This window comes from Vanacampus margaritifer, chromosome 12, assembly GCF_051991255.1.
Source record: "Vanacampus margaritifer isolate UIUO_Vmar chromosome 12, RoL_Vmar_1.0, whole genome shotgun sequence".
Classification (NCBI taxonomy): domain Eukaryota; kingdom Metazoa; phylum Chordata; class Actinopteri; order Syngnathiformes; family Syngnathidae; genus Vanacampus; species Vanacampus margaritifer.
Window position 1 is genome coordinate 16,632,914 of NC_135443.1, and position 16,275 is coordinate 16,649,188.

Below are 16,275 nucleotides of genomic sequence, written 5' to 3' on the forward strand. Positions count from 1 at the left end.
AATTGTTTATTTCCATCCAACCATCTGCCACCGTTCATCCACATTCTTGCCAGTAAAAACAATTATATCACTGAGGCAGCTGGGAAATGTTCTACTTAGCACCACTGGAAGCAGAACTCCAAAGCACCATCAAGTCAACTTGGAAAATGGAGCGTCAACATATTGAAAAAGACGTTTAATGAGGAACGACTTTGCAAAGGCGAATGTAGTGTAATGAAGGGGGAAAAAAACTCATTTTTACATATAAAAACAGACTTTTATTTACTACATGCAGGAAAAGAACAAATCAGGCATCTTGGAAGAACGAGTCCAGGTCTTCCGTCATCTCGGACAAATCTTGCGATGCGTTTGTTGTGTTCGCCGCTGCCGCCTTCTCTTGAGTTGCAGCAGAGTTTTTAAACGCCAAATTTGCCTGTGACCTTTGCGGGGTGTCCGCCATCTCGCGCTTGGCGTCTTTGCCTCCCCCAAAAACCTTCTGGCTCTCCACAAAATACTGGTTGGGGTGACTGAGAGAGAAATTGGCATCCTCTACCTGCCGCAAAAAAAAAAGTTTGAATGGAAATTTTCCATTCATAGCACAGTACAGGATTTTACGACAAAGGTCAATTTCCAAGGTTACTTCCAGTTCCACAAAAAGTCTACTTACATTGTGAGTCAGTTCAAAGTACTTCTGACAGGCCAGCTGGTAGTGCATCCCTTTGACCAGGTCCAATATCTGCAGGGAAAGGTAGAAGGACGTTGGAATGTTCTAAAATTAACATTTTATTCTTGCTGAATGGCACATGAAACAGTATGAGAAGGACGGATTGCCTCATAGTGATTATAATGGTGGCACAGAAGTGACAATGTTGGCCTGAGGACCCACCTGACTGATCCCGCTGGGGGTCACCTTGTAGAACTGAAGCTTCTGTTTCAGCAACTCCGGGTCACTGTGACGAAATGGACACCCTACAAATACAAAATGAACATGAGCTCTTCAACAAGAAAACATAATATAGAGCTTGGCAAAGCAAAAAAATAATGAACATGTAGTTATTGGGACATCTTGCTATGTTATTTCATCATGTCTCGTGGTACCCTTCTGATGTGAACTTTCCCCTTTTCATCTAAAAGCTGTCAACTCACCGTGATGGTCGCCTTGGCTGGGCGGGTTTGACATAATCACCTTCATGCAGCTATAGGGGGTGTAGTCCGTCCTCTTGCCTTCTTTGCCGAACATGTGGCGGACGCTGTAAGCGTACGCTTTGTCAAACTAAGAAACAGAGAGTGAAAGGAGGGTCGTGTCGGAAGGGGAGCAAGGTTGGGGTGAAAAGAGACGTTGTTATACATCATGCCACCGTTGACACTTTGTTTTCCCCTCAAAAAAATATGGAGCTATTCGAGAGAGCCTGTGGTGGAAGTGAAGCTAGCTGAATTATGGCTAACATGGCCATATTTGCCTTTACATGCTTTTGTTGTTGTTGTCATAACCAAGGAATTTAGATGCGAGATGCCAAAGAACAGGAGCGGGATGGGGGGGTGGTTCACTCAAAGGCCACACAATGGATCACTTTCAAAGACCACGCAACAACGTACAGACATTAAAAGTGAATTAAGGTTGCCCGCTTCTAAAACTCAACCGGTAAAACACCCGGCGCGCGCCTACCTTCGCACACACGATAACACATTCACGCTGCAATAAAATCCCTGAACTTGCTAATGTAACAATCCAGCATAGCAATTTAAAAGACATCAAGTCTTCTCCAAGTACAATAAATCTCTTATTAATTATTGAAAGCCTCAGGATTCATGAGGTAATCTCCGGTGTTGAGGCACCCCACCTCCTTTATTAAGACGAACACTGACACTGTGCTCCCACTTAAGTGTGTTTAATGGTTATTAGGCGGAATCATTAGGGCGTATTATTTAACACCCTAAAAACATGGAGTTAACCATCGTGTGAAAAGTAACTTTTTGCAGGAAAGACTCTCAAACAAAATAATGTCAAATGACTGTGTAAATTAAATTTTGCCTTTTAATGCTCTCTTTAAATCTTCTCCACTAAGTCAGTTTGACCCACAACCGCTTTGATTTTTAAAGTAAAGTCAATCCCAAAAACTCCCAAGCAATAATATGTTCTATGCAGTCTTACTAGTCTAAACACTATATTTCGATTAATAATTTGTTTGTGGAATATGACTTAAGTAGCAAAATTCATCCGTTTTTATCTCGCGGTGGCCATTTTGCCACGTGCTGTCGACTGAAAATGACATCACGGTAGCTCAATAAAGTAATGGCCAATAACGGCTCAGCTTACGAATGTCACATAACCATACCCAGAAAACAGGTGCGCTGTAATTGGTTGCTACCTGAGCAACTGTGATGTAATTTTCAGTTGACAGCAAGTGGTAAAATTGCTACCCCATGAGATGGATAAAAACATGTAGATTTTGTTGCTTAATCATATTTCACAAACACAATATCAGTTAGAGTGTCATGTTTAGTCTAATGGGGCGCATAGAATATAAAGAAAATTTGGAGGTTGACTTCCCATATAACAATTCGACGTCACTTCAGATTCCACTGACCATAGATCTGTTCCATGACATTGGATGACGTCCAATTTGGTGGGTTTTCAGAAAAAGCAATTTTGCATAAGAAATGATGGAAGTTGTAGCGAGACTGACTTTAGCAATATTATACTGAACAGCAGGAGAGATGCATGTGCACCTTTTTTCCCCCTATGTTTTAATTTCCTATATTATTTTATCATCAATCAAAGTTTCCTCTTTGCAATGACTGGCACTCCTGACAAAACCCCAAAAGGAAAACCAAGTGCTCAACAAATTCATTATACCACAAGGCAATTCAAGTTATTCATCCCGCAGCTGCTCTAAATTAACATCTTTGATAATGAACAAAATTATTGTGTTTCTGTAATAATTAATGAGATGCTCCTCAACTGAAATTATCTTTTTAATGATAAAAAGGTGAAAGCCACGTAACCAATGTGATTTAGTTTGTTTTTTACCAGTTTTTATTTTTTATTTCTAAATTACGCAATTATTATTGTATTATGTAATCATCTTCTACCCTAAAATGTGAATACTGTGATTTTCAAGATGAAGTGACACAGGCCAAAAACGAGTTTCAACGCCCAGCCTTTAAGTTTGTCATTTAGTCCCCAACTGTGTTCTTGATAATCCCGGATGCACCCAAATATAGCTGACCTCCAAACTGGCAGCGTTAAGAACATCTCAGAGGCAGGAGCAAATAAAAACACGAGTACAAAAGCCGTATTTAAAGAGCAGAGCTGTAGCTCGCGCGCATCTTGACTCATGAGCTCTTGATCATCCTAACCATGAGGACACGTTCAAAAAAACCTGCGGCGTCTCACACAGAAAAATAGGACGCAATCAAAGGGATTATGTGCAAGTGCAAGTGTATGTGTATGTGTGCATCCAGTACACTTGGCATGGCTTCTTAGGCTCAGTCCATAGTGACTGATCTCCCTCGAGGTCCAATCCGTCTTGGATGTAATTTAATTAAAATACTCCTATTTCTAATCGACACCAAAGGCATTTCCGCACTCAGAAAGAAGGTCCGAGAGTAACATACTGCTAACAAGTTGCGAATGCACAAGTTAAAAGTTGAATTTCCAACTACACGTAGTGCAAGTCACAAACTCGCGAGCTCAAATTTGCATCATATCCTATAAGAAATACTTTATTACAAAAACATGTTTCTCTAGGCTCAAAATTTGGAGCTCTTGTTTCACAAGAGGAGGCATGCCATGCATGATTTGTTCTCCAACTAACTAAAGAGATAACAGAAATATTGATTACCATTTACTATGTTAAATCAATGTAGAGCTGTCAAAATTAATCACCACGTAATCAATTATCAAATTAATCGACTGTTTTAATAATTTTATCACTTTAATCATTTAATAATTTCAACTATTTTAATAATCGAGTAATCGTTTGGAGCCATTTTTTTAATTTTAAAATGCCAAAATCCTGATTTCAGCATATCAACAGTAATTGTTCATTGATTTCTGTAGTCCTTCATCAAAGAAGACTGTTTATCTTTTGTGTTTAATCAAAATACGACATTTGCAAACATCTGTCTTTACTTTGGAAAACAATGACTGAACCGGTAATATGGTACAACATCAACCCCCGCCCCTCCCCCCCCCTTTTTTTAAACGAATACGAAATCTGAAATAAATACCAATCACTGGCAGTGGTTAATAAAGAGCAATCAGGATGAAATGCTTTTGTAATACACTTAAATGCAAAATTAAAATGGATCTTTTTAATCAATTGAATAATCGATAGATTAATCTATTTAAAAATATTTGATAGTAACAGTTAGGGGTGTGAATTGCCTAGAACCTAGCGATTCGATTCATAGGTCACAATTTGATTTTATATCAATTAATCCCGATACGAATCTATAAATTGATTTTTGCGATTTTTTTTTTTAAACTCAAATTTAGAAAATACAAATCAGTAAACTTGTACATGTACACTGTAAGTTTTGTATGAAAATGTATTTATTTATCTGAAAATTCAGGCTTATAACTGAGCCACTGCATTTAACAAACAGGCTGCAGTCTGTTTCATGTTTGAACAGCACTGGAATAAAATATTAAGGCTTAGTGTTCAATTAATATAACATTCTTCCATGCTTAATGTCTGAATCCTAACCCTAAGTAAGACGTTTTGTTGAATATTTCCATTAAAAAAATGTATGTTTAAAAATCGATTCGGCCGCATGTTGAATCGATTCGAGAATTGCGTGCTCTAATATCGTGATACATTGCCGAATCAAATTTTTCTAACCCCTAGTAACAGTACTAAAGCAGTGGCTACTTTTCGGTTAAGGTAGAGGTCTTTCTTTAAAATTATCTGTCATTGTTTTTTGGGGGGGAAACTTCATGTATCAAAAGTACAAGTGGTATCAGTACTTGGTATCAGTATGGGTGACAACTCAAGATTTGAGCACTCATACTTGTATCGGTCTGAAAGAAAGTGATATCAAACATCCCTACATAATTCTTTTTAAAGATGAAGGGGGCCCGCAATAATAAGATGGTTGTAGTCCTATAAATAAAAGAAAATGAGTTTTTAAGGGATGCTTGTTGTGTTCTCAAACTCAGTGGTAACACAAAAAATAAAAATAAAATGCAAACGCACTGGTCATAAAGCATTAGGGAGCAGTTATGGGAGAGTGTAATGCATATTTACAAGTGCTGTTTGAAAGAGACCTTGGAGGAAATGCTGCCTGTAAAATGAATATTGCTGCCGAGTTGTGTAAATCAATTAAGTCAATTATATTAGCAGATGTAAAACGTACAGCAGTCTTTACCCGAGGTCCAAACAGCATGTGTTGCTACACACACTCAGCACAGACATCCTAAAATCAAATTGTGAGACAAGACATGCACAGCGGGTACGGATTTCATCCTTTTTTTTCCCTGATATTCCATCGCCTCTCCCTCAGGTCCCCCCTTTCGGCATGGTTGGCTCCCATTGCTTGCGATGCGCCCGTCGCATACTAATGAGGCCGGCTTTGAGCAGCCCACCGCGAAGACCAACCTCTGACACAACACATACGGTGCGAGTACGGCGAGCGGGTCAGTGCTGTCTTGTAGGCGAAAAGCAGCCCTGGGAATTCAGCATTGAGCTAAGACGGCCATAAATGTGGTGCACTCAAGTAGTCACACCACCAGATGGTGAAAGACACGAGGGACCGCAGAAGAAAACTGATGAGCAAGTTGCGAATTATTCTGCTGGTGTGCTTTTGGAACAAGACACAGCAAGGCCACACAGCGCCATGAATCCAAAAATAATTAGTCTTGTTTAGTAAATGCAAAAACAAATACAAAAAACGACTACTATTGACATTCCCTGACGTGGATTCAGAAATGAGCTATGGAAGGGCGACGGGATTAGTGTTCCCCAAAGGTATTACATTAGACTGCAATACAGGTGGCAGGCTGCAAATAACATTAGAGGAGCAGATCCCATTCTTTACCAATATAAATGAAGAACAAGCAATATTTTCATGCATCACAGCCTAGACAGAACACACTGCATCTTGTTTAAAGGAGGTTTTTTTTTTCATATGGCTCTCTCCTACAGTTGTGAAGTGTAATTTACTTTTGAGCCATTGAGGTAAATAGAAACGATAGCAGTAAAAGAAAAGAGCATTTGTTAACCAGCAAAGACATTGCCAGGAGTTAAAGCAAAGTCAATGAAGGTTGATGTAAAACAAACTGTAACAAACTATCAGCATCAACTAAATGTCCTAAAGGGGAAGTCAACCCAAAAATCTTCTTTACAATAATATGTTCTATGTAGCCCCACAAGTCTAAACCCGGCGTGCTGATTAATAGTGAGCACCCATTATTATCCATCTGAGGGGGCGGCCATTTTGCCACAGCGTTGCTTGGGAATAATCGGGATTGGCCTGAGCGAGAAAAAAAAAAGCATATCTGTGTATCAGGCCAGTCCAGTTGAAGGCGGTCATAGCAACGATTAAAATCACGGCGCCTCGTCCATAACAACTGATACAGACTTTGACTGGGGAGAGTTAACAACCCCAAAACGTAACAAAGCAAATAACCTTGTCTGCGTCCACTTTGCCTCTGATGAATTCCGACCTCCAGAACTGCAGCGCCTGCTCCAGAGAGAGGCCGATGCCCTTGAGGAAGAGGCCGTACTGCATGCGGCCGCCATGGCGGAGATGGTGGTTCTCTCTCAAGGAGTGATGGAGCTGCCTCATGCACAGCGGGAAGGATTTGCCCGAGAGCTGCAGGTGGACAAGAAGAACTGGTTAATCAACACACTAGCATCATTTAGACAGCACAAGCAAATTGAGATTCCAAGGGACTTACTGAATCAATTTGTTCCAAGGAGATTTTACCAACATTCTTCTGGATGCTGTAGTCCTGTCCCAGATAGGAATGGCTAATAAAGGAAACATGATGTAAACCAGGGGTGTCAAAAGTACAGCCCACGGGCCAGATCAGGCCCGCAAAGAGGTTTAATCCGGCTCCCCAGATGATCTTGTAAAGTAAAAAAAAAAAAAGAGTAATATTGACCCAATTAATCAGACGGCCAAAATCAAAAGATATACATTTGTAATTTCACAAGCAAACCTCAGATGAGCATTGCAACTTGTACATGAAATTTACCTGGATGTCATTATTTTTACACACAACCTAAAGCTATGGTTTGTTGAAAAAAATAAAAACACAGACCTACATAAATAAGGCCCACATGCTACTGGTAACACAAACACATATGACATGGATTAACAACCTATAACTTAACTTAAACCGATAACACGATGCATTCTGGGAACAATATATATGCAAAACTCATACGGGCAAAGCATTGCCACGTTTCATTTACATTTGTGTTATTTTTTTGTAACCATATATTTTTACAGTTAAACCCTGCTATTTAGGGCTGGCCTGCAAATAGCGAAAATCTATGTATAACTGACGCCGATTGTTTTTATGTTATATACCATGATTTTACTGGTCTGGCACACTTAGGAGTTTGACACCCCTGATGTAAACAGTAGGGATTAACTGGAAAAATGTCTGTTGAAAACCTTCATATTAAAAGAGCTTTGAACAGGGTACGAAAATCTATTTTGGGTGGTAGGATATTCATGATATTATACAATAGGTTTTAATGGTTATTTCATATTTAGCATATTTGTACTGTATTCTTGCTTTTAAGAAAGTATGACTTCTATGTAGTTGTACAGTATATATTGAATTAACATTTTCAAGCCTTTATATCTTCTTCAAGCCAGTTTTTATTGTTAAATGACACAAAAATGGACAAAGGGCAGTAAAAAGATCAATGCTGATTGACCAATTTAAGTGGATACAACAGAAAATATTCAATCCTAAATATATATAAAAAAAAACGTGAAATTTGGGTGGCCACTGTTAATGCAGAAAAAACATTTTTCAACACACAAGCACAAAAACATAATTTAGCGCACAAAATGATAGAAATGGTACCCCTGATAAAGAGGTAGTAAAAACTCCGACAGGTAGTAAGCTAAATGCTGTGAAGTGCACGAGTTGTAACATTGACCTCACCGGAAACCTGAAAAAGGACTCCAACTCTGAAGGCAGTGAATCTTATCAGTAGATTTGGGCACTCTCAAGTGTGAATGCTTTTCATTAGATTGTGCACCGCCAACACAGATTAGGGGGCTGCCTACTAATCGCAACAAGCTGCCCACTAAATCTCATCACAACAATGAGCCAACATGGCGTCCCCCACCCTATTAATAATGTGCTTCCCTTTATCCCAAAGATGACACCCTCGCCATGTTCTGAGCTGCTGACTTTGGCATTGATTTTGCAATATTGTGCTCCTTTCAAGTGGGTGGTCTTGATCAGTATGAACAGACAAATGAGAGTTTGTTAGACTGATACAAGGCGATGATTAAATGAACAATTAGATTGCTTTTTAATGGATTTAATCAACAGCAAGGGGGGACTCATTAAAGATTGCACGATTGCTTTGAGGAAATAAAGTGACACAATCATACCGAGTTTGTTTATACTGCGTGATTTATCGAACTTTTGTTGTGTTTATCATGCACATAGTTAACAGCGCTGTCTGTTTGCACACATGTGTGTAAAACATCTGGACCGCAAATGTCCCTTGGCGCCAAAAGTCTATTCCGAAGCGGGTCCTCTAGGGGAGAAACAGGGCAGCAAAAAGTTATGAATCCCGTCGCTTACCTGAGGTGGTTAAGGAGCGGCTGGAGCCGTTCATCAGAATGCACCGCCGGTAGCGAACGCGCCGTCAGCTGCGGGAGAGATTGGCATCGTTTGAGTAATGGTAAACAGGGTGGGTCGAAGGATGAGAAGAGCCCAACACGGCAGGTTGAGGGTAAAGATTAAGTACCGTGAAGAGAATTAATTGGAACACGACATGGATTTGTAGCTTGGCTGAAATTTTTTTGGGGGTGTTGGCGGGGGTGCTCAACAAAATGAGAAACAAGCAGTTTGACAAAATGGCCAACACAATCTGGATTTCACTGTGCTTGACTTGTAATTAATTGACATTCTAACCTCTTACATCTGCTTAAAAACACCCTTTGGTTTATGGATTGTTCTCCTCGTAAAGATGGTTACAATTTAATGAACATGTCTTCTAATCAACTACAGTGTCAATCTTAGACAGCCACGTAAAGCTTCATATAGCACAAAAACTAAGATGCGACCAAAAGCAGTCACATCACGGGACAATCGTCCTTTTACAAGTACATTAAAACAGCCACCCTGTGTCCCCAGTGGACGGCATGAGCCATTACACTTAATTGTGCAGTTACATTAATTTCTCATTTGCTTTTCCAATTTGAAAAAGACGACGGCCAGTCCCTTGACAGACGTGAGGCTCAAAATAATGACATTATCCACCCAATAGAGTTTTGCATTCACTGGGAACAAACCAGGGTTGATTCGCCATTCAACACTTCTAGACTAATACATTTTGCTAATATATGGGAGGAGGAAAAAAATTACTATTCTGGTTCAGACTAAGAGGAACGAAGTTTATTCATTTCTCTCAGGGTGCGGCAAAAAAGTAATTTTATAAATTTTGTGTTTATAATCAGTCAAATTTGGCAGTGTTGTTAAAACAACATTCTTCCATCATGTCAAATACATAAGAAATTTATTTTTGCTTTACAGCAGTGCTTCTCATTTATTTTTTGTTAACCCAACACCCCCCTCCCCTCAAAATCTTCTGCCGTCACTAAATAGTATTTTTGGTCTATAAGCACCTAATACACCTTGCACACTCGCTGACAGTGAAAGCGCCACTGTCACCCACTGTAGCGAACGTGCAATTACACTTTATTCTAGTACGGGGAAAATGTCTATTGTCACATGTATCTTGCCAGGGGGGCCCACCCCATCAATTTGAGAAGGACTTTAATGTTATTCACAAAAAAATTGAGAAAATTAGGGGGAAAATCGCAATGTAAAAAGTGGAAAATTCCTCCCAAATGTAATGAGCTTTTCTTTTTCTCATTCAACCTGGATATCAATTGAAGAGTATTAGTGGAATTCTGCTAAAAGACAAACCAGGCAGATGAAAACAACCTCATTGATGGTGGTAATATAAAGTTCCACTTGTAAGCACCTTTTTTTTTTATAGTCAAGGAGACTAATCGAGGTCATTTGTTATTGCAGAGACTTGTGTCTACAATATAATGTCCTTATATATATATATTTACATTCTGTAAACCAACAGGTCACAGTGGCTTAAAGGCTGAAAATACATCCTTCTTGACATAAATAATAATGTCCTTTCTAGCAGAATATCTACACCCCAGGCTAGGAACCTGTATATGTATTCCTAACAATAACGCTGTGTTGCTTCTGTTTGCACTCTAGTTGCAAACTCTCATCATTACACAACCGGACCTCGGTTGTCTCGTCACATACAGTATTTTGCAGGAAATGCCTCCAGCTCCCCCCCAAAAACCATCAAATTGCATGTTGTTGCATGAGCCCGAGGGCGTTCAATGCAGTGCGTATCTCAACATTGTACCTTCCACGCCCACAGCCGCACTGTATCTATGTGTGAGGGATGGATACAGCTTGCTTTGCCCAATCTACCCTGCAGACATCTTGTGTCATATGTGCACATGCGTTTCCCTCACTTGAACCCCTGTGTTTCTTCACCAGCACTCAGGGCACAAAAGCAAACAAGTAGAACTGTAAAGCTATTGTAGAAATGTAGCCACATGCTTCGCAAAGTGACGCTTTAATACAAGGGTCACAGACTTTCTGTACATTTTTTTAATAAAGTTGCAATTAATAGAAAAATACCAAGACCTATTACCTATCTTATGGGTTGATCATGACAGTTGAAACACAAACTCCGCACCAGTCTTGTATTGTTTGCAGTGCCTGACAAGCTAAAGAAGTCATGAAACCCTTAAAACTGCTTTGACACATTAAGAAAAAATAAACACCCTACTTTAAAAGATAGGACCTTGGAGTTAAAAAAGAAAAAGAAAAAACAACATGAAGGACAAAAACAGTTATTGAGGGAAGCCATTTCTACAAATGTGTTATCATTCTCAGTTGTGGACTGCATTGCTAAAGCTTAGAAGCCTCAGTATAGGGGGAAAAATTATTCTGCTTGCTACCAAGGACACTTTTTGGAGAAGCTGTGGTGAAAAAAAAGTTGCAAATATCCCTCTTTCTGCTCACACCATAAGAACTGATGAAATAGCGGTGGAGGGCTTAGTTTTTCCACACGGTAAATGCATCACCACAGGATGTGATATCAGGTGAATCATTTACTGATTTTGCTAAAAAGGCAATAACTGCTCGTTTTTGTTCTATATTTTTCGACAGGATGCGCATGAGGATTTGTTACGTGCACTATTTTTGCCAACCAACACCGCTGCTGCTGAAGGACTGAAGTTCTTGAATGATGACATATCGGGACGACTTAAAGACTGGACAACTTTCTTGTCAACACAGATCAAGGCAGTCATTTTTTTATGTGAATCTCTAGGTTCTGTCATCCTCATATGGAAATGCTGGTGAGCCGAAAACTGTCACCTGAGCTTAACTCATTCACTGCCATAAATTCATTAAACAAAAAAAAAAGATTATTAAAAATTAGGGGCAACAGGCGATTAACATTTTTAATTGTAATTAAACACATGACTTCACTAGTTAACTCACGATTAATCAAAACATGTATATCTGCTCTAAATAAACAATAAAAAAAAAATCTAGGTTTTCATACTCTTGTTAACAAAAGTGTGTGTGGGGGGGGGGATGCTAAACTAATAGAAATAGTTCAAATCAATTTTTGATATCTATAGCCGTCAATGGCAGCGAATGAGTTAATAGTGTTTTGCCAGATGTGTTTAAAGGTGTTAGTCACACCAAAGCAGTGCCCTTAATGTACTTGTTTGAACAGCTCTGTGAAGAGATGGATGATGAACAAAAAACATCTCGCCTTGTACACAGAGGTAGTCCACTTTCTCACGACAAATCACTGGCTAGTTTTCAGGTTACAAGAGTCCCTGAAGAGATTTCATCAAGAAAAAACGCCACCACTGGCAGAGTTTTCCAACAACACTGATTGGTTCTTGAAACTTGCTTAACGCTGTGAAATTTTTAACTTGCTCAACAAACTCAATTTCTCACTTCAAAGGAAAACGACAACAGTATGCAAGTTGTCAGATAAGATTGCTCTTTTCAAAGGCAAACTGGAATTATGGGGATGGAGAGCGAACGCATGGATTTTTGACATGTTTTACAGAGTAGCAGGGATTATAAAAGGGACTGAAGTCGCACCTTCGGTCTCCCGGCTGGTGCATGACCACCTGTCGCATCTTTCAAAAGAGTTCGAGCAGAGTTTGAGCATCACAAAAGAGAATCACAAAAGACTCTGGGATGGGAAGTAAATGAATCTGTAACCCATTTGTGAACAAGACAGGGGAATCAACCCTATCACTAGTTGAAGAGCAACAACTGTTGAAACTGGAAGAGTTTGCAGTTGTTATTTCATTTGTTAAAATTGTCAGTACAACTGACAATAGTACACTAGAGCAAAAATGATCTCTGGTGGGAATAATAACAACAAGAACAAAACAGTCCTCACTGGTGACACCTTGTGCGTCTAATTTGATTTGCTAGGAATCCAAGGAAAAAAATAATCAAGCAGAGACAGATGACTGACAAGATGTAAATCATTTCTTACGCACTCACAGGCACACACTAAACAGTCACAGCTAATAACTTGGGTTTGAGGTTTCCAGCCTGAGAATTTTTTTTTATAGTAACAGCCACCAAGACAAGACTATGGAGAGTCCCTATTTTTCGACACCTCCAGATGGGACCAACAACAATAGTTGCAGGGAAACGAGCCTGGTACTTCCAATGATTCTATATGATGGTGGGTTGTTGATACAATACTGTGGAATTAATTTACGGTAAATATGTTATTTCAGACTACATGCTCTGAACTGAGAAATGTTTTTGATATAGAAACCGCCTGCATCTCTACATCTAGTCTGTAGAAAATCTTCCTACATGAAGCAGATAACTGGTAAAAAATAAAAAAATAAAGTTTGCGACTGCTGTTCAACAGCATTAGAGAACTTCAAAGCTCATGCCTTTCCCAAACAAGGCGGACCTTAAGACACTTACCGCAAGTGCTTTAGACAATCCTGTGCGAAAATCATTGAGCACAATGGTGACGATGTCCTGGTGAGGGATGTACACGTAGCCTGCTTTGAGGTAGACTTTCCTTGTCCGTACCAGATCCAAAGCATCTTGGAAAGGAACCTCGGCAACAGGAGACAGAGCGACAATGTTTTAAAATGTTCATACTTTTTTCAAAGAAAAACACACAATTTATTTCAACATTTGAACGCATGTGTCAAAACATTAATCCCTGTGTAGCATTCACAGTTTAAAATTGTATTTGTATCCAAGGATTTACTTAGTCGGGTAACATTTACGGCAATCCCTAAATGAACACAGCTAAGGCTTCAAATATAAATTAATTTTTTTTATATGGTGGGTGACTGGGTTCCTTGTTCATTTCAGTATCATGCACTGCCTCTGAAAAAATCTAGCAGAAGTTAAGAAAGTTGAACAAAAGAGCTACAAGTAAGTCCACTTTACTGCCCTGAAGTAGCGTCAAAGGTTTGACGGGTTATATATAATTCTGGGAAGGAAAAACAATATGTTCTGTTGTCAGTGGTGCAGAGTTGAGAACTCACTTTGTAGAAATCCTGATCCTCCACAGTGATTCCACTAACGCCATAGCTGGAGTTGACAAGTTTATCTTGCAGAGCTCGCTTTGCCTCGATAGAAATCTGAAAAAAATGTAATCACAGTTATGAATGTGATGGTGACTTTAATGTATAAGTGGTTGTAGTTGTACACAAGGAGTGGCTAACATTAAGTGGCTATCTATACTTTTAATTTATCAATGTACATTTTATGTAATTTTGGTATAGCCATGTTACAAGCATATTTAATTTAATACATTTTACGTACTGTACCTTTACCTTACTGGAAGTATGGGAATCAGTGGCAATTATCACTAATGGAAATCAGGTAGGACCATTTTATTGAAAACATGATGCATATTGCTATTATCATGTGCTTCAAAGTACTCTCCTAAATATTGTACTTTACAAGCACACTTCACCCATGGATAAAGTTTTATACATTATGCATGAATAGATAATCATAGTAAATTATGTCTAATGAGAGCGAAATGCAACAAACACTTTGGAAATCACTTCATGGGTGCTGTTGTTGTCTACCAGCGCCATCTAGTGACCAGGTCGAGAAGCTCAGTTTTGGGAGACTCTCAACTCTCCTTTCAGTAATAGTACATAAGAAACATGATATGTAGTACAAGCAATAATATCCAATGCTTTAATGGTTATCGAAAATAATGAATAAATCATACCGCATCGTATTCCAGATTATTTTTGTGGAGAAACTCCTGTTTCAGTTTGGGATGCAGGTCATTGAAGCGGTAGCGCAATAAATCCACTTCCTGCTGTATGAACCACCTTCTGAGATCCTCCCTGTAAAAAAATACTGCATGAAAATAATGATGGTTGCTGTTTAATTGGGACAAACTGCACACTTGCAAATATCATTTACGTCTGGCAATAGGCGAGTCTCAGAATGAAGTGGGAGATGTGGTCCTTTCTTCGCTTCTCGTATTCACTTGGCCCGCCCTGAGTTTTTCGGTCATCCTGTAATAAAAACATAGCAATTGTATTGGCTCAAACCCGTTTTAGTTTGCGTTAATTATGTTAAGTAATATGCGATTAACATGATTGTCAAGAGTCCTACTCACAGCATCTACTCTGTAAGGAAAATTCAAGTTTTTAAACTCAGAATCCAACTTCTTGATGTACTGCTCAGACAATTTCACATAGCTCACGCCCAAATTCTCAACAGTCTTCAACACTACAAGAAAAGATGAGAGACAAACATGATTTGATGAGCTGAAAAGTAATATGCAATGCAAATTTAAATGTACGTGCTTACATTTCAGTCTCTCTACCGCAAATGTTTCAAATTCAGTGAGCGAGATATTCTCAAGTGGCGGTTGTCCATAGAACTGCAGAGGAAGTCCGTAGAGCTCCGTCTGAGGATTGGTGGCAAACTTCCTCCTTCTGCTGGAAAACTCCATGACATCTACAAGCAAGTCAGGTAGGGTGCATGTTTAGATGTAGAACAGGCCAATAACTTAAGACCAAACGCAACATCCCCAAAAAAACGTTAATGCAAAACCTCAAACTGCTGCTATTTGTGGAGCTTAACCCATTCATTCATATATATATATATATATATATATATATATATATATATATAGGAAGGAACATACTGTGCAAGATCAAATCTAAGATCTGTAGGCAATCAATAATTTCCAAAGATGTAGTAAGGCGTCTTAATGACACATTGTTTAACACAGGTTGTTACTGAAGGTGTGTCTTGCAGTGGAGTTGGTATATTGCATTGAATCATACTGATCGTTGTTTCTAATAATTCGGTTGTTAGGTTTTAGGGTCACCAACCTACAAAATATTACAATGGCAACTGTTGCACTATTTATAAAGGCAGCTAGCAACGAGTCTATCGTTTAGTGTTTATTTCCTGCTAGACCGAGTTTAGTTTAACAACAAGGTTAAGGCAACATGACTGTACCAATTAAAAACGTACTGCTCATTTTGTTCCGGACACATTAACACTTTTGGAACAACAAGCGCACAATAAAAGCGAGAGTAATAAAGTGACATTGCGCCGTTTATCAGTGAAATAGCTGCCAAAATAATACTATTTATATGTAATTATTTACCGAGCAAATAATGGGCGATCTTGTGTCTGTGTTGAGCTGCTTCTTCCGGTTTAATCCCGCCAAACAGGGCAGAATGTTTTAGAAACGCGGGGAAGTGGTGACGAAATGCCAAAACAGGAAGTGTAACTACATACGCCCCGCCCCAGCTTGTAATATGAGCACTCGTTTTGTAGTTCTGCTTGTCCCGTTTCACATCATAGCCGCTGTCATCACGTCAGCTAGAATATAAAACGGGTTTCGTAGAGAAAAACATTTTGATTCTATTAATGGTTTGTGCGCAACAAATATCAAGTGTTGAAACATTGTTTGGATTACTAAATCTCAGAAATATATATTTTAATAGTACTAGTATACTTTTTTGGTGGCTTTGTGCTTGAGCTTG

At 39.0% G+C, this 16,275-nt stretch overlaps 1 protein-coding gene across 1 annotated transcript; it reads right to left on the reverse strand.

The window, feature by feature from the left end:
- Positions 1-204: 204 nt before the first annotated feature.
- On the reverse strand, positions 205-16,014 carry prim2 (DNA primase subunit 2). The gene is made up of 14 exons (XM_077582138.1): positions 15,894-16,014; positions 15,083-15,232; positions 14,889-15,001; positions 14,690-14,784; positions 14,490-14,610; positions 13,789-13,884; positions 13,211-13,348; positions 8,765-8,832; positions 6,884-6,956; positions 6,613-6,798; positions 1,126-1,252; positions 866-948; positions 647-715; positions 205-532 (listed from the first exon to the last, which is right to left on the reverse strand). The coding sequence occupies exons 2-14, from the start codon at positions 15,225-15,227 to the stop codon at positions 287-289; spliced, it is 1,560 nt and encodes a 519-aa protein (XP_077438264.1). The 5' UTR covers positions 15,228-15,232; positions 15,894-16,014; the 3' UTR covers positions 205-286.
- Between the last annotated feature and the right edge of the window lie 261 nt (positions 16,015-16,275).

Coding starts and splice junctions, on each gene's coding strand:
- prim2 (XM_077582138.1), bottom strand. CDS start 15,227: ATGGAGTTTTCCAGCAGAAGGAGGAAGTTTGCCACCAATCCTCAGACG. Junction 14,785..14,888: donor TTCCTTACAGAGTAGATGCT/GTGAGTAGGACT, acceptor TTTTTATTACAG/GATGACCGAAAAACTCAGGG. Junction 6,799..6,883: donor CCTTGGAACAAATTGATTCA/GTAAGTCCCTTG, acceptor GTCCACCTGCAG/CTCTCGGGCAAATCCTTCCC.